Source organism: Drosophila willistoni (genome assembly GCF_018902025.1).
Source record: "Drosophila willistoni isolate 14030-0811.24 chromosome 2R unlocalized genomic scaffold, UCI_dwil_1.1 Seg167, whole genome shotgun sequence".
NCBI classification, from domain to species: domain Eukaryota; kingdom Metazoa; phylum Arthropoda; class Insecta; order Diptera; family Drosophilidae; genus Drosophila; species Drosophila willistoni.
In genome coordinates, this window is record NW_025814050.1 from 1,509,660 (window position 1) to 1,529,112 (window position 19,453).

A 19,453-nucleotide genomic window follows, 5' to 3' on the forward strand; every position below is an offset into this window, starting at 1 on the left:
TTAATTTCCTTAATTTCCATTATAAAATCAATGATTAATTAACAAATTGCCCCCAAACACGCGCAAAGAAAACGCTTGAACAATTTTCGGTTTCTACTTGCAAGAAAACGCATTGAAGTCGACTACAAATCGACTTTGTGGTGTTTTGTTATCGGTTTTTTTTTAATCATATTTTTACCTAGACAAGTTCAAGTTGAAATTTAATAATACGGGCTAATTGAGGGAATTATATAAGAGAGTCTTATGCAAATTTCCGAAATTGGCGGCGTCGGTGCCGTTGGCACACGTGAAGTCTGACCTAGAATTACACATACGTACGCACATATATAGACAGAATTCAACAGTATGTGTGTGTGTGTGTGTTATTATCTATGGAGGTGCAAAAACTGGGTGAGGAAGTAAACAATTTTGGGCACTTAATAGACCTGCCCTGACCTTCAAAATTAATTGACTTCATGCAGGGAGTTAGCAAACATACAAGTCTATTCACATTATTTATGACTATGTTTGGGTTTTTAATGAGCTACCCCAAGAAATAAAGCAGGTTCAATGCAGGTTGTGTCGAAGAAGAAAATAAAAAACGAAACTCGGAGTGTGTTTAGTAGTTATTTTTTAGGGGGATTGGCCCGGACCGACGCAGCTTTCATAAGCTCATTTCGGTTACTTAATATCAAAATGCGGAACTGCAGTATAATTTTCATATATGAATGTTGCGGTTGCACCTCTTTCACACACACACACATACATCTATCTCTAAAACAATAAACATAATTTCCTTAAACATTTTCCATTTGGTTTTTACATTTTGTCGTTTCATTTTCATTCTGCCCCGGTGTTATATTGAGTGGCTTTCACTTTTTCTGCCAACAACTGATTTTTTATATTTTCAGTATTGATTGTTGTCTATCTGTCTGAGCGAAATGAAAAGTTTTCGCTTAGCCATTTGTCATAATTATTATTATTGTTATTTTCTGCGCTTGTCTTTTTTTTATTATTAAATTTAAAAAACAACAGAGAGTGAACCATTAAAAGGTATTAATTGCCATGAGAGTTGGTCCAGTGACTCGGATATTGTCGACAGATAAAATGTTGTAGTAGATTGCATTTTTATTATCGCTCTACTTAAGTTGCCAGAGTGAAAGATGAGTGAAAGAGAATGATTGAGTGTTATTTCTTTTCTGGACCATTTGATAATAATAATAAATGGAGCATGGCGAAAGCGCAAGTCAACTACAATATACGTGTATATATGTATTTAGCCATGGGAAAGGTCTTGATCAAATCAAATCAATTAACTATACAATAAAACTATAAAGAGAGCGAAATAGTCTGAAAATATACGGCAGTTTTCGGACTTTTGCACGAAATATTTGAAAAACTTACAAAAAAGTTAAAAAAAAAGAAACGATTTTAAGTTAAAATTAATTGGGTTAGCTGACTGACAACTTTACCACTCTCAGATCATGGTTCTAATGATAACCTACCAATATATGACTTAAAAGATAAATATTAATTGGACTTTGGTAATAGAGAACGTCATCAGTTTGTAATTACTAAGAAACCTAAGAAAGAAAGTTAAATTATAGAATGAGCAATGTTGGTAGTTAAATCAGATGAGATGGTTATACGACATGAAAAGGTTGAATTAAATTCTGATATTTGTCTTACCAGGACAAGACAACAATAAAGAAAAAGAGAAGTCATCAAACTATTTAATTACATTAAAATTTACCTCATCAGAAAGTTAGCTTTTAGTCTTCATAACAGCGATGACTATTTTCATGTGATGTAAGGGAAATTTCAAAGTAGTATTCGATTCTTTCATAATTTGTAACTGATTTCGTTTTAAGGAGAATTACTCACATATTGCCATATTTTGAAAATGTAAGCAATGTCTTAACTGATTGCTGTCCAATCACAATATAAATCACCACCAAAAAGGGCAAAGTCATCGTCTTCCCCAATTTGCATAATGAGGTGGGCTTAACAAAATGTTTGCCATCTCATTATGTCCATATGCAGTTTTGCAACTCCCCAAAGAGTTGGCATGACTAAGCCATGTCAGTTCTTGCCCCGCCAGCCTGCAGCGGCAGGGGCAACAGCGTGTTAATCAGCAATTTAGAATATTTTTGCCAGACTCGAAGGCAAACAAAAAAGTCTCTAAACCAAATAGAGGAGGCCACGTTCATTTCCTGTTGGTGCGGCTGCTGCTGTTGGACGGGAGAAAGAAACATTTGTTGGACCAGCTGTTGAGTTGGTTTTTGCCTGTTGTTATTGCATTGCATTGCATTTATCATGTAACTCACACAAAGCCCTTAAAGCAGCTCCAACAAGCTGTGCATTGATTTCCTTTTTGCTATCTTGACAGCATTAACTTTGCCCAGTGGTTAGGGGCGGGGGGGCAGGGAGGGCAAGGGATTGGAGTGCGGCAAACACTTCGACAGAGACAAACGAAATAAATGCGCGATCGGGCGATAAACTATTTTTAAAGACAGCTACAAAGGAACGAACAAAGTAGCAAAACCAAATGGGAAGGAAACACTTACAATCGATGAGGAGTAGACAGATCGGCTACCCTGTAATTCAAATTAATGTGAACAAGATATTGAAATTCCCTGTCCCCCATAGAGCCAACATTACAGGGTATCGAAACAGACACCACATAATGATTTCTCACACAGCGAGAAATGCGGACTGAGCGAGTGCAAGTCCTAACAAGCTGCTTCACTTAGGAGGATTCTCCTGCATCCACTTGAACTTGGCTCTGTGCTTTGAGCCCCGTTTACTTGGGTCCCTGGTCCCCATGGGCTGTTTGTTTAAGGCCTTGCTTTAGCTTTAAAAGGAGCTGCCACAGCAATGGTCGCTTATTTCCTGAAGAAAATTCTAAGCAGCAGCTGGCAGCGGCTGAAGTCCCTCACCCGCTCTTCTCATCTTCATCCTGGCTGTCTTTCGCGTTCTGGGACCAGCTTGTTAAGCTCGCTGGATGGCTGGCTGGTTCGTCTGCCATTTCAAGTTTGTCGTATTGACCATTTTTAGCCATTTAAGTACATTTTGGTCATTGTTAAGTACTTTTGCGTGTCGTGGGGCGGCGCGTTCGACAGGCTCCCGGGGCACATGTTTTACTTGGGTTATTTATGGGCAAAGTGTCAGCCCCAACAGCAACCAGAGCCAGAGCCAGCGCTAATCAAATGGTTGAATCAGCATCTAGTTTTTTGTATTGTTCCCAAAAGGTCATAGAACCACAAAACTCCCCTCCAAAAAAAAAGAAACCCAAAAAGATTCTATGCACTAGCAGCCGATTGAAATCTTTAAGGCTAAAAACTGTTGCCGCTTTGACAGTTAACCGTTCCAATAAGTGTATGAACCATAAACTGCAGCTTTATGGCCAACGTGCGACGGCCCATATGGAATGGATCAAATGACCAAAAGACAAAAAATGACGCAATTCGCTTTTGATCTTTTGCACACGTGTGCCCGAAATAAATTGTAGTTGCTTTTTATTATTATTATTTTGTCATCGAAATGCCGCCCACGCCAAGATTTCGATTTGGAGGATTACAACTCTGTGCTCGGAAATCTGAGCTTTAGCTTCCCCTTCCCCATCCCCACACCCCACCGACTGGCATTCATCAAAATTGGTCATCAGTTTGCGAATTCTCCTCTCCCTTCTATCCTAACCTTACTCAATCGCTGATCAGTCGAAACTGATGGGAATGAAAGAACAAAAACACTCAAAGAAAGAACAACAACATATAAAGACGAAAAAGAAATCAAGTTCTACGGGTCAACGTTTCTTGAATTTAACGGCAAAATCGCAATCGATATGGAAATTAAGACAGCCAAGCAAACGAGATGAAAAAAAAACACAAAACATTAGAGAATAGTAACACATAAGTTGGTTTAATGAGCAGGAACAACATCATAACTTCACAAAAGCAGCAAATAATTAATTATTAAATTGGACAAAATATCATGGGAAGAAATAAAACCAAATTGCACACTCATTTCATTGGACCATGTCATTCAAAAACAAGAAATCTCTTTCAAATCGATTGTCAAACAGACTTTCCAAGTTCCAATTTCATTGTTAAAACAAGCTTCAATTGTTGAAATACTCATCTGAAGAGAACGAAAAACAACTTATCAGAGATATAGTTTGTAGCTAATCATTTTGCAGTTCTTTTTGAGATATGACCTTTGGTATTTGCATCTTTTTGTATGATAATTCGTAAGCCTTTGTTTTTGTTTTCTCCAATTATTTCCGCATGCAACTGTGAAAAAACACTCGAAGAGCGTACCGAATGGAAGAAAAAATTAAAATTGAAAAATGAAAAGAAAAAGGTAAAATCGAAAACGGTACAAACAGAACGAACAAAAGCCTGAACTTAGCTGAACTTAACAACAACAACAACAACAAAAACAAAATTCGAAAATTCCCTTTAAGTTTGAGCTGTCAAAAAGCTGTCAGACTGACGAATTGCTCTGCCGCTAAAATATTTTGCGTCTTCTTTTCTTTCATTCTGCGTCACTCTCTCTGTCTCTTTTTGATTAGGTGCGCTTTGTTTCGTTTTGTAAGGAAAGGAAAATAAAAACAACGAAAATTACGCAAAATTAAATTAACCGTTAAGTTGTGTAATTTTTTGTTTTGTCTCACCCAAAAACAGGGCTAACGGCAAATCGTTTTAACCAGTCATTGCGCCTTATTTTCGGCGAAGATTAAAACAAAACAAGAATCCCAGAGAAATTAAGTGGAAAGTGGTAAATAAGTACGTTCTGAAGATGAGTAACAAAAGACTTAAGAAACAAACTCGAATCGAAAGACTTAAGCAACAAACTTGTTAAAACGAGCACAAGAAAACAGTTGTAAACGTTTATGTAGAACAAGAAGAAGCAAAAATGGTTTTCAATTTTAATGAATCAGCGGGGGAATTTCATTATACAATTTCCAGTTTTAATTAGCATATTGATGTGACTTTGGCCCCCAACCAAAAGACACCCACGTCACATAGTCAGTCATGTATTCAAGTTATACTTTCTGTATAGATTCGACTGGTCTTTTTCCCATATAGCAACTACAAAATGTTTCAAAATATCATTAGTTAAAAGAACTGTTTCCAGTTTCAGTGAAAATAAATAGTAATAAATACGAGGAGCAGGTTTTTCCTAATTGTTGTCAAGAAAAAGTCTTAAAATTACAATTACCTTTAGAGTGCAGTATAAAGAAGTATTTTCGTATATGTATGGGCATAATTAAATAAATGACCATCATGGTCTGAGTGTCCGAGTTAGACTTTAATAACTGGTTTTCACTTGGGTCTTCATGTGCCCCTGCAGCATCTATTCGAATTTCGAATGCGTTTTCAACTGACATCAAGTGTCATAACTCTGGGAGATCGAGCAGATGGAGTTAAAGACGATGGAGCTCCAAAGATCTAAACTAAACATGGCAATAAAAGAGTGGAACGCCTTCAAAGTCAAGTTCAATGACGTACTCGCTGCTTAGCTGGTCGATCGCTGCTTGCTTGGAAGTACTCAAAAAAGGTTCGAGCCAAGATAAGATAACTTGTTCAATGACAAAGCAAAAGCACAGCTCAGCTCAGCACAACAGAGCACACCAAAACAATACAAACCGAAGCCAAATCAAGCCAAGCCAAACTAAGCAAAGCACAATAACACAAACAACAAATAAAACTTGTTAAGTAATTTATGTGATAAGGCTGATTGCGAATCGTGTCCAATTTGCATATCTAATAGGCCATAACTGCTTCTGTTGTATAAATTAGATATTAATAAGTAATTTATCGAATCCCTTATTCCACTTTCCAGAACACTTGAATAATGTGCGAAATTCGTAATTTCGCCTCTCGACTTTCTTTCTCTCATCAGTTGTATAATTAGCCTCAAGCCCCCCTTACTTTCGTACTTTTTCTTAATACTTTCCGATGAAAAAGTTGCTGCTCTGGCTTTGACAATTGACGGAAAGAGACGTCGAGAAAGAATGTGTCGTGAAGTGGTGCAAAAAGAAATACAACAAATTGCCTGAGATTTCTCACAGCTGCAACAGTTGCTGATGCTTGGGTGAAAGTTGTCGTTATATTTGAAGTAGTAAGTAGTTAAGGCACTTTAAAGCGCCATATACATTAATATGCTTTCTTGTAATTGTCGTTGAGTGGGCGGTTGGTTGGTCCAACAGACTTCAGAATAAGGTTTCGTTTCGAGCTTTGTTTTCTTATATGGTGGGAGATTCAAATAGAAATTGACTGAGTCTTGTCTTATTCTGGTAGACAACCGAAATGAAGTCATAAATAAACAACGCTTTATCAGTTATGAAAAATCAGGCCTCCAAATATTCAACGTTAACCGAAAGTCTTAACCCCAACTCCACCCGTGCCACAAACTCCCCGCTTTTCCTCCCACATGTGACAAAATAAATGAGCCGTTTGCCAATGCAAACAGACAGCCAGCAAAAGACATAAATAAAATGCTAAAGAAAAAAACCAAAAAACTCCAGGAACTGCATACTAAATGAAGCGTAACGAAAGAAAAACGACAACAGGAAAAAACCAAATGGGAAGGGGTTACCACACAGCATGAATTGAGGGTCCATGGCGTGGAATGGGGTGAGGTAGAGAGGAACCTTTAGGGCTAAAAAGTTAATTACAAGTGACGCCTACAAGGGAAATGACTTCAACGAAAAGAGTCAAGCAAAGAAACTCTTCAGCTTTTTTCAATGTGAAATATGAGCTGAAATATCTGCTCGGTTGGTCTCTCTCTCTCTGTGTGTGTGCGTCTGTGTGGGGTAAAACATAATTCCAGCCATGTTGATCAATTTAACACTTTTACTTTTTGGCATGCCGGTCATTAACAACCGCAACATATGTTTGCAATAAGAAAATTATAATTTACATAATAGTTTGGCAAAAAGTGCTTGTTGATTGATTTTCGATTGAGCTAGCCTTGAAACAAAAGTTTGTCGCCTTTTGTCTTTTGTCCAGCCATAACGAAAAACAATGCCAAAAAAATTTTATCAAAATTTACATATGAATTTGCATGAAAGTTAAAGCTTAAGTCGTGTGCGAACTTTGTGTCTTAATCAAGATGGATTTGCCTGAATAATATGACTTGATCAACTGACTTCAGATTGGAATAATGAGATAGAAGTCTGTTAATAACGGTTCGGCACAATCTCTCCCACTTTTCACGGCAAGTGCAAACGCTTTTTCCATGGAATATCCAACTTTCGGATTATATTCAAAAGATCAATAACTTAACTACTAAGATTAAGTAATCGAAGAAAATTCTTGGCAAATGCAAATGTTGTTATTCAGAAATCAAAAGAAACCGATTAAAGAATTTGATTCCTTTGTTTCGCCACTCAACATAAGTCTTTAACCTTAAGCAATGGACAGTTTTGTCTCAATTTTTTACATATCGAAAATCTCTTTGATGTCTGTCTGACTTAATCTTTCAACATTACTCTTTTGCTACAATTCAATTATGGCAAAGAAAAAAGTAATCAACAAAATATACAAAAATAATTGTTGCTGCTGCTGTTGCCTTTGTATAAAGTGCTCTAGCAACGCCCCAGAGATGTAGTGATATATCTTAGCTCTATCTACATACATATGATTGAAACCACAAGCTTCCGTCATTTCATACAGGCTTGGTTTGCTGTTTATTATTTTATAATTATTTCTATTAAGATGTTTTTTGTTTTTTGTTTTCTCGTTTTTTGCGGCTATTGGAAAAATAATTCGTTTTTAATCTAATTTTTGTTTTGTTTAATTCTTTACTTCTACGGCCGAGAGGAAGGGGGCCCAGATCAGACAATGCTTTCGTTTAACAACTGTTATTAGACACACGCAATAGTATATTTTGCCATCCGATGAGGATGGAGACTTCCGTATTTATAGATAGAAGCCCAAGCAAATGAAATGTGGAATAATATAGAATAGGCAAATGCGCAGCGTAAATCGGGTAATTATCGTAATGGTTAGAGCACCCGCCCTTGTTTAGCCGTAGGCGTTGAGTTCTTGCCATTGTTTAATTAAGCAAATGAGTCAATTCAGTTTAATTAAGTGACATGTATAAAGAATCGAAATTTATGGCATGTAATTTGTTTGTCACAACTTTAACTGGCATTTGTCGTATGTCATATCTTTTGCTTTACAAAATTATATAATTGCAAGTGCCAACACACTATGCATATTTACATAGATGGAGAGAGAGAGAGAGAGAGGCAGAGAAATCAATTCACACTCTACCCACAATTCCAATAGAGAGAAGAGAAAACAGGTAATTCTTGCCGTTGTGACAAACAGACATAACAGAAAAAACTCATGTTTGTATATATAAGTACATAATTTGCATATATCTTCCGTCTAATGAACATTTTATTTTACGATTTCCTGCAACGCCCACAAAATCTATCTCACTCTGATTTTCCGCTAGCCTGAACCTCGCAGCGTATGCGCAATTTCTTTCCCCAATTTTACGATATGCGTAATCAAGTCTCGTGAAATTTGATATAAACCCACAGAGGGGTCCATGGCAACTCTCCAACCCAGGTTTGCGTAATGGCCATTAAATTGTTGGCTGCGAAAGTGGGACACAGACCCATCCACATGCTCTCTTGTGAATCACTTTAATTCTTAATGCCACCGCTACTTTTAGCACTTGCACTTGGCCTAATTAGTTGGCTAAATATTTGCCATTTTGTTTAGCAGCAGACTTGAACAGACAAAAAAATATTCGACACATACAGATGACAAAACCGACCTGATAGAAATGTGTGAACTACGTTTTGTTTATTTGACTTTTAATTTACTTAGCGAACGACAGAAGCGATTCAGGAAAAGCAAGTCGATGCCAAAGACTACACACGCCTAAAGTAAACCAAATCTACTCCTTATAATTATTATCAAGTTGATCCAGTTTGGAGACTTACGAGCTACACAAAATGTTGTTCTAATCTCTATTCTCGGTTTATAAGATGATCATTCCAGCTTACTACAGTAAAATTAGCTCTATTGGTCTAGTTCAAAGTGTAAAGAAAAGGCAAATTTTCAATTTAATCTAAAGTTGTGAAATCGTAGAATCTCGCTGACCAATCGCTTAATTTTGAAAAAGAAACTTTGTTTGTATCTTATTGTTAGCTTTGAAGTAAAAAAGAAGCTGTCAAAGGGATATGCATTAATGAATTCCAAAAACTTTCAAAATTTATCAGGTTTGATGTTGTAGCAAGTGACAAAACATCGACAAGATTCTATCCGAAAAGATAGATGAATATTTATTTAAAATTGTCTTCGTCCTTGTTTACTTTTTTATCTTTTTCTTGTTAGCTGTATTACAGAGTCACCACATATTGGGTTAAATACTACTCAAAATATATTTTCAGTTTTCGACAGTCGCTCATGTTCTGAAACGCAATTTGAGCGCTTTTCATTCATTCAAACCCCATTCCCAATTGGTCTGGCCAATATGTCAATTAATCAAGTTTTCACACTTGCCACCAATTTGGTTTTGTTCAAATTCAAATTAGAACACACGAAAAACATGCCAATTATGCAAATATCCACAAATAAAAACCGAAATAACCGAGACCATTTGCATATCGGTCAATTGTAGCACGATTTTCGCTGTGCACGCGTTGAAAATAAGTAATTGTGAAACAAATTCCTTCTTTATTGTCAGTTTCTGTTTCGCGTTTTTTCATTCGGTTGGTTGTAGTTTTTGTTGCTTTGCTGCTTATTTGGTTTTCTTTGGGTTACGCATTTTCAATGCCATTTTGACACCCTCACAGCTTTGGCCTGTGTGTCTATATATAAATAAGTAGAGTTGAACCCACACTTGGAACTATTTTTAAACAAAATAAATCAATCAATTTGTGTAAGTATGTATATCTATATGTATATGTCGGTATAGCGTATATTTTTCGCATGTAACACGAAACCAAAAATGCGGGGATTAACCTACATAAAAATCTGTTTCAAATTCAATATTGTATGTGGGATCAAGTTCAACCACAACTCGACTTTCGTTTTGCCAATTATTGTAGAAAACAAACAGACACACTTTTTGTTTTTCTTATTTCCATTGTATTTCCTTGCTGTATGCGGTTAGGTCGGATTGTCAACCAAAAATGGAGAAGGGGCTAGAAGGGGGGCAAAAAGGCATCCAAAAAGGCAACTGTAAACTTAGGCACTGACCTTCGGTATGGCTAACAAGCGGACTTGAACGAACTACCACTTGGGATTGTTTGTTGTTTGCGGTTGGTTTATATTGCAGTTGAGTGAACAGTCTAACATTCTTAAAACTTATCATCGGAAGGGGCGAAAACGAAAGACTTAGGAAACAAACTAGCATTAATTAATGTTCCCTCGACTAATGCATTCAATTTGTCTGTGGATCCCGGTAACAGTCAACAAGAGATAAGCAAAGAGCATAAACCAATCGCAACTCTGGCATGTAGAAGCATTTATTTATGCCAGAGCCTAATTATACTAAATTACGCTTAATTAAAATTTAATTAACACAATCAAGTAGCTCACACACAGGCGCATACCTACTCACACACACACACAAAGTCCAAAAACAGTCAAACAAACAAAAAACTGGCTAAACGTGTCCAACGACGATGCCAGACTAAATAAATGTGGAGTACAAAATGTTGGGGGTATCCAAAGAAAATGCTCAAGTCTCTTCTGATTTGGCCAAGTTGCGTGCTGCAACAACAGCAACAAACAAGAAAATTTTGTTTCTAGCCAAAGTGTTAAAGACGCAGCCAAAACCAAAAACGAGTGCAAGTTCAACGGCGAAAACACGTTTCCGTTGGCTTGTTTTATGGTTTTCTATTTTCTATATGAGGAAGTTAATGCCTGAGCAGTGAGGAAAACTAAATAACAGTTACTATTTAGCGGACCGGCATGGCTTTGGTGCATGAAAAAGTTTACTAAAATTGCTTTTCCCCTGAAATTGCATTCGCGCCAACGGCTGCCGCGGCTTTCGACCACAATTTGTGCCAAATTCAGTTTTCTTAGTGCACGCCTCACTTTGACAGCTGTTTTTGTTGTTTCTTTTTTCTTTGAAGGGGCTCTATTGATTTACTATCCAGTGCAGTGAGGAGAGGAAAGGAGACTGGCCAAATCGTATATTGTTAAAATTGAAAAATTCTCTTAGCCGACTCTAATCGGGAATGGCATCTTCCAAACAATAAATAAAGCGATTTGAAGAACAAATTAGATGTTCAGTTTTGGTTCACTTCAAGGCATAACTAGGCTTAATTAAAATACCATTAAATCGTATTATTAATTATGGAACAAGTCTAAATGTTTGAATATATTTGGGTTTCAATATCAAGTCATGTCAACTTTTGCTTTCAATGATCATTTTCAATTTAAAATTAATCGTTTAAAGCCAAATTTGAAGTATTTAAAGTTCCTAATACTAAAATAAATGAGATTTTTCCAAATGACAATAATTAATGATGGAAATATTCATATGTAAGGCCATCTTTCGGTTTAAGACACTGATAATCTTCGCTCGTCTTTAAGCCAAGAGTTGTCCATAGCGGAAGTAGACTGTGACATCCGTCCAATTTGAACCCACCAAGTGCTGAGCCCCTTTTTTCTCTTTTTGCTCTTGGCATATTCCGGTTGGACGTTGGCCGCAAATTTAATTAGAAATCAAGTTCCACAATCCCATTCACATCCAAAGTCAGTTCAAAGCACTTTTGCTTCCGTCAGAATGTTGGGAAGAAAGGAAAACAAAACGGAAAAAAACATTTTCACACTTTGAAATATAATTAACTAACGCAAAATTTCTTTCAACTCTGTTCTTGCCATTTCAGCTAAGATCACACACACACACACACTCAAACACACACACTCGTGCGCACACACCAAGCGAAAAGACTCAAATTGGACTGTGAAAGCCAAGAGCGAGGCAACAAAGCGTGCAAAAGGAAAAGCTAAGAAAATTATTTTCAGACTGACAGAAACAAAAAATTGATAGAGGTACTCGGAGAGGGCGGGGTTGGGGGTAGAAGCGTGTGCACACAGTAGCCAGCCTAGAATAGCTAGAAAATTATTATTATGATAATAAATTAAAGTTGCCATTAATTTAGCAAACGAAAAACGTTGCCAGAGTCGACGTACAGATAGGACAGGGGCAAGGGCGACGGGAAGAGGACAGCATAATAACAATAAATAATAATTTGAAATAGGCGAGCGAACCTAAACAAGAAATCAGAAGAGAGAAAAAAGAGCACTGCAGCATAGTAAAGACGAAGACCAAGACCAAGACTCGAGCCCGTCGAGCGTGCAAATTAAAAGCGCACACAGTAGCTCCTCTCGAGGAGAGCGAAAGCAACAACACAAGCAACATGGAAGTGGCAACCACAAACAATCACAGTCATCATCTCCAGGCAGATGGAGGAGGTGGAGTTGGCAGCAGCGGCTCACGTTCGCCATTCCAGCGCGAGGTGCGTGAATGGCAACGCATCGATCCCCAAACTGGGGCTCTGTTTAGTGGACGATTGGAGGCAGATCGCTGGATAAATGGACCACTGAATAGCTATGGCAAGGTAAGTTAAAGAACCAAAGAAAAACAACTACAATACTTTACCTCTCTGATTGATGGCAGAGGTGAGTCTAGGCCTAATTGCTCCTCTGGCTGGCTCTTTGTTTGCCTATCGTCCACAGCTTCTTCTCTTTTTTTTTTGTTCTTTTCTGAAATGAAATGAAATGAAATTGAAAGCCTTCCTCTAAATGGAGAGGCGTTCACTAATTTAGTTTGAGCCAAAAGGCAATTGGGCTTGATTGCTGGTTTGGGTTTCCTTGTGTTTCGATTTTAATCAGTTAATAGTTTATTTAGCTATTAGGCCTGGTTTCAAGTGGGTCCATAAGCGTCCAAAAGCGCAGATACCAAAGTACCAATTAAACTAAACATAACAATTCAAATTTTTAAGTACAAATATATATATTCTATTCGATTTAAACTTCAATTGGAATTGTTTTATTAAACTTTCTGATGATGTCATTACATTGGCATCAATCTTAAAAGTTTATAAAAAAATATCCAATGTTTCAAGTTTTTTGCTACGCACCAAATTATACGGAGATGAAGCTTCTTACTCGTTTTTTGCTGGAACTGATGCCAGCACTTGAGGCTGAAAACTCGACTTGACCACACACACTCCATGACGACGATGATAATGATTAGGTTGTTGATGATGATGATGATGATGATCGGACACAAAAAACTGCTGTAGAGCCTCGAAATACTTGGTCAGTGCCGCATTCATAATTACCCAACAAATTCTAGAGCAATCAATGGTATATAGCCCAAAGACAAGTGAAATCTGAAGAGTTTTGAATTAATTACCATCGTGTGTCTGTGTCTTTCTGTGTGTGGAAAGGAAAAGGTAAAACTCTTTCAGAAATCAGCACAGCCACAGCACTTGACGTGGCCGACGCCGCAGCAATTAAAGCGAAAGATTCATTCGTTTATAACTCGAAACTGGCAAAATCGATTAATAAGTGGCACAGCATGTGCGTGGCTCGTTTACTCAGCCAACCTAAACCGAATAAGATAACGAGTTGGACCAGGGCTCTGCGATTCCAATTCTTATTCAACTTATCGCATGTGCGTGTGACCTGTTAATTACGCTTGAGCAGAAACAGTCAATTGCCACAACCAAGTTTATGGTTCTCTCTATGTTATCTATGATCATAGACAGGTTACAGTTGACCCACAAACGACTTATCATCACATCGGAGTCCAACTCTAACAGTTCTCAAATGTCAAATGCGTTTAGAAAGGACATAACAAGCTAATCAGAATAAAACAGTACACGATTTCCACCAGACTTTGTATTACCCAACACAGAATGGACAAATATACATAGATATATAGAGGGACTCATTAAAATAGCCATACGTTTTAAAGGCATTACCGATTTTATTGGGTTCTTATCATTTTCAAAAGAGTATCCAGACTCTCCCCTGTTCTTTCTCCAAAAAGTAAAAAGAGGAAATCTTAATTTCTTGATTCGACCACCATGAACTGACGATAGAAGTCCATAGCATCAATAATAACTCGATGCTATTGCAGCACAAGTGAGTGGACTATTATTCCTCTGGTCACATTTACCGATGACATTTGGACTGGCATCTCGGGGCCATTTATCAATTCGATTCGCACCTAATGACTGTACTGTTACTTAATTTCCTGCCTGTTACATTCACTCACTGAAAAGTCATGAGCCCTTTCCTGGCATTTGGTATAAGCCGCTGCAGGGTATCAAAATGTAGTTGGCTATCGCGATTGAACTTTGTTGCCACGGCTGCCGATTGATCTAGAGAGAGACAGAGAGAGAGAGAGAGAGAAAGAGAGAGAGAGGGAAATAATCAATAGCGAATCAAATAAAACAGAAGAATTACGAGTAATCCTAGTTTCTATTTTATAGCGACTAGCAAGTGATCTGCGCCTGTTGCTGATCTCATCTCGGCTCAGATGCCATGTCGATGTCGCCCGCTGTGTCTGTTTGCCGACAAAGTCAAAGGGAAAAGTGCCGACTTTGATGCTGAAGCTGCCGATCAGAAATCAATTTGAAAGCGGCACAATGCCACGTTCTTTATGTAGGGTTTTGCGGTTGGAGGGCTGGGGGGCTGGGGGGCTGGGGAGTCAAGTCCTCGTCTTTATTATGATCATTAACCACTCCCCAAGCACCGTTAGGCAAGAACTGGCTCTAAATCTGACTCTGAATCTGAATCTGATTCGGGCTTCTTCATTAACATTATGGATTGTTGCACAAAGTAAAAACAAAACAACAACGGCAAAATTTACATATTGCAACATTTGCGACATGCAACATTCAAGCTCAGCATTTGAATTATTTGGTTGAAGCTGCAGTCGAAGTCGTCGCCGTGTTCAACGCCGCAAGCACTGCGGGGCAAGCAAAACAATGTTGCAGTCTAACGGTAAAAAGCCACTGGCAAGATCCAACTTTGTGGGTCACTGGGTTACCACAAGTATAACCAGAAAAGAGAAACACACATACACATAGACACATGAGCCGCAAGTGGAAGATGCAACATCTTCAGCCGATGCCAGAGAAAGAATCACCGACAAGAGATTAACTTGGTCAAGTCAGGTTGGTTTGGGCCACTTGCGTAAATTACATGCAACTAATTGAGGATGTCAACTGACGTGTCTTGCCTCTATTAAGTGCTTCCTCTGGCCGTTAATGAAGTCCAAGCCAAGGCTGGCCATGACGGACCAAGTTCGCTTCCATATGATTTAGTTGCCTGCAAGTAGGCGTCCATTTCTCCTTTATATAGAGATATAAACCCAACGAGATCGTGACAGAAATAATGCATATAAAAATCTATATTATTATAGTTTACAAAATACAAAAATCAAGAGAGAGAAAAAGGCTAGCAGCCACATAACAGCCTAGGTAACAAAATGGCTATTGCGAGGGGCGGAAAGCACAGAAACCAATTTAAAATGCAATATTGCACAGTGGTTTGTGAACGTAATTTTTATCCATTTCAGATGTCATTCTAAATCAATTGACATATGCATGTATTTACTAAGCAAAAGATAGATAAACTATAAGACCTTTTTTGTTGAGACTTGTTAAGAGACAACCCTAAGTCATACTTATTGGTAAATTTTGTTTGATTTCTCTCTCTTTTTCCTAGTCTTTGAAACCAATTTATAAGTTATTGTATATATATATACATATATATATGTCTATAATCTATATATATAAGTTATTGTAAGATAGTCGTCAACATCCACTCCAGGAAAACTTTTTAATCTGGTCTTGAATAGATCAAACCATTCATAAGGGTCAGAATCGTAAGGACTGTCTTCTTTTCACGGTTTTGTTGTAGTGTAATCCTTCCGAAAGGTTTGTAGAAAAGTTTTGTTGAACTGGAAGATGTTTTTGTAGGATTTAGGAAGTGTCTAATTTGAATTGGTCGTAACCCACTGTGCACATCTTCTCATGTTATGGGCACTAAAAAAAGGTCCAAGCAAAGTCAGTGCCAGCTAAAAATAAAAAGAGTCAACGCTTTGGCATGTCTATGGCCGTGCCAATCTCTGTGAGGCTGGCGGCCAGAAAAAGGCGACATATATGCCGCAGCAGTAGACATAGAGACATAAGACGTAAGACATAAAGGCAGCAGCATCAGCAGCAGCATATGGCAAAATTGGCCAAGTCAGAGAATCAGGCAGGAGATAGACAGTCAATCTTATGGCCAGAGACAGACCGACACGACCAAGGCAAAGGCGAAGGCGCAGCGGATGGGGAGGAGGATGACGTCGACGATAAGGGATGGGGAAGACAACGACGATGTTGCAGCATCATTAAATTCGTTTAAAGCATCTCGCGCTCGCACACGGACCCAGCGGAGAAAAGACGATTTTTGGCATAGTCCAAAGGCAAAGTTAAAGCTACCAACAACGTCTGCATCATCACGACTTTGGGCTTGTTGTAATATATGCGAAATGACTAGAGTCTCGACTGCATTTCATTGAACCTTCAACTTGACTTTGGCATTTCAGCATTTTCAATTTGGTTTTGTGGTTACGAGGGCTGGTAAAGAGTTTCCTCAAGACACTTACTTCAAATGGAAGTCAAACAGAAAATATTGAAATATTATTTATTAGTGAAATGGAAATTCCTCTCCATCATTAAAGTTAATACTAGGACTTTTTTGTGGCGTTAGAAAAAGACCATGTAAGCCTATTTAGTAGATATTACCTATTCTTCCTTGAACTTGTTGAATAACCCCCTCATTTCATTGCTTCTCGGTGTATCTTTATCTCGGTTTGCCTCTTTGTCTTATCAGCTGCATGGGGCCTCAAGTTCGAGATCATGACACTGATCTCTGATCACTGTTTTCTTTTTTTGGTTGTTAAGATATTTCGTTTACAGTTTGCTTTCTTTTCGCCAGCTGCTTTGATTGGAGCGCCCTGGGGGGTGTGAGAGTTTCCAACATGCAGATTGGCACAGCTTAATTAGCTTACTCCTAGACTGAACGAGAGACGGTGAGACTGAACCAGGCCAAGTAAAAACTGGCCTGACTTGGACTTGGACTTGGATATGGAGAGCCAATGCCAGCCTACACATGGCATTTGAAAGAAAATGGCACACAGCTAAACAGCATTCTGGCTAGGAAGGAAAAGAGGTCATCAATTCACATACTAAAAGAGCCACTAAAAATGTAAAACATAACATGGCAAATATGAAGGAGTTTTTCAGAGATCGCCTGGCGTGAGAAACTCTCGGCCAAACGTTAAACAAAATGAGGACCAAAGCAACTAAGAACTACAAAACGTGCATGACCCAAGGGTTCGAAACTTGGCTTATAATTTATGTCTGCAATACAAATTTACTGCCCTTGGTCCAATTTGGCTCTTTTGTCAGGGATCGGACTCAAGGATAAGTGTATTCCGAAAGTGAGTGAGACTGAATAAATTGCCCAAAGGTCTAGTTGAAAGAGTCAATCATGAATTTTGATCTGATACGTCAAATCTGATCACTTTAAAAACATTCTCAAATACTCTATAAGCAATCCCAATTTAATGCAAATTTCTTGAATGTATGAAATGATATATTCTTGATGAAGTTCTTTAGGAGTCGACTATTCCGTATCCTACATGTTTATATATCATCTCAGATATCATAGGCGATAAAATAAATAACTCCTGTTAAGATCTTGGTTAATGTCTTATTTGTGCTTCATCAACAAAAGACGAACGTAATCTTCCGGGGTTGCAAAAATTCCAGTCACGATTTGCATTGGCATGTCGCAGGTTCACTCGGAGGAGTTACGAAGAGGTTTTTGTTTTGTTAAACTAACAGTCGGCCGTCCCTATCGAGTGACTAATCCATTTAGTATAATAAATGTGAGTTGATTTCGCGATGTTTTCCCGGGCAACCGCCTGCAAGGTCACTCCAATCGAACAATCGAGCTAGGGAGAAACCAAAGGCGAGCGAACACAAAGAAACCCCATGACTCAACCGTAAGACCCAGTTGCATGCAAATTGAAGAACATTCAAATTTTATGAAATAGTTTATATGGCTGCACTTTGACTTGGTCATTGACACGATCGACGAAACGAAAGAACTGACCGAATTGCAGTTTGCATTTTGCATTATGCGCAATAAATCATAGGTGCAATCGATTGGCCAAATCGATTGCTCGGTTGTTTGAATGTGTACAGAGCACATGGATCCGAGTTGCCATGGTGTGTCATGGCACGATCCAAAGTAAATCTGCTAATTGTTCCACTGCATGCAAATGCAGCCTCAAACAACGGCAAAGGGGTGCAGTTCCAGTTGTTTGAACACTTGAGACTTTTTGATTTGTGGCTGGCGTCTTGTGGTCACGTGCGGCGAACTGTGCACGCCCAGCTGTCGCAAGATAAGAAAGCCGCCAAACACTTGACGGTCAACAGCGGTACGGAGAACAAACCACACTTATGCTCAGACGCCCCCAAGTGCCATGTCAACTAATCCCCCTCCCCACGCGTTAACAAAAGTTAACAAAATAAAGGTAATATTTGTGTGGTTTATTAAAAATCTGCGACATTTCTCCACTCGTGTGACACATTGAATCATTAGTTTAAAATGTAAGCATTCCTTTTTCCCAATAACAAGACAAAATTCACATCGGCTCAAGCAAATCTCACCAGTATACTCTTTAATTGATCCTCATTTCCGCACTGATCCCACATCTGATCCCGTCTCTCGTCTTCTTCCCCCAGATATCCGATTCCCAAAACATCTCACAGCCAAATGGCACACAGCACACACAGCGCAAACAGTTGGAGGTGCTGCAGGCACGCACCGCCAACGGCGCCATGCAAGTAATTCGCACACAGACAGTACAAAAGACATCATCCACATCGCGCTGGTCCTCCACATCCACCTCCACAACCACTCGCACAGCAAACTCCAGCAGCAACGGCTGGGCCCAATTCAAGCTAAAGTCCAGGCCGAGCCAAAGCGTTGACATTTGTGAGCTCAGCGATGGCGATGGCGATGGAGATGACGATTATGATGATGATGCCGATGCCGCTGGCAGTAGTTTTAGTGGCAGCGAATCCACATCCACGCTGAGGCATGACCACAAGAAGGAGCTGGTTGACGATCATGTTGATTTTGTTGTGATTAATGGCCAGTCGAGCGATCAAGACGATGACGGCGTCACTGACGACGTTGCTCATTTGCACAAACTTGGCCACAATTTGTTACCCGATACGGCTCCAAGCTTGAAATTGAGCAATCTAATGGTAAGTTAGGCCCCAAGCCTGTCCCTGCTGTCCGGTAGTCGCAGCTCTACTCTAGGTTGCTGTTTTTCATGCGCTTTGCTTTCGGCTGGGCGGCTCATTAGCATGCGCCAATGTTAGTTTTTCCTTGTTAAGTTTTTTGTC

General features: G+C 38.8%; 1 protein-coding gene across 8 annotated transcripts in view; it reads left to right on the forward strand.

Annotated features, from left to right (window-relative positions):
• Positions 1-19,453, forward strand: part of LOC6643926 (pneumococcal serine-rich repeat protein) — a 35,636-nt gene that overhangs the window by 5,800 nt on the left and 10,383 nt on the right. For 6 of the 8 annotated variants that reach the window (XM_047010933.1, XM_047010932.1, XM_047010934.1 and 3 more), the window contains 2 exons: positions 12,224-12,583; positions 18,785-19,312. In XM_047010933.1, the coding sequence (XP_046866889.1) occupies positions 12,383-12,583; positions 18,785-19,312 (729 nt within the window). In that variant the 5' untranslated portion in view covers positions 12,224-12,382. Of the gene's footprint in view, positions 1-12,223; positions 12,584-18,784; positions 19,313-19,453 lie in introns of those variants that run through there. The other 2 variants (XM_047010935.1, XM_047010936.1) reach the window with 1 other exon arrangement.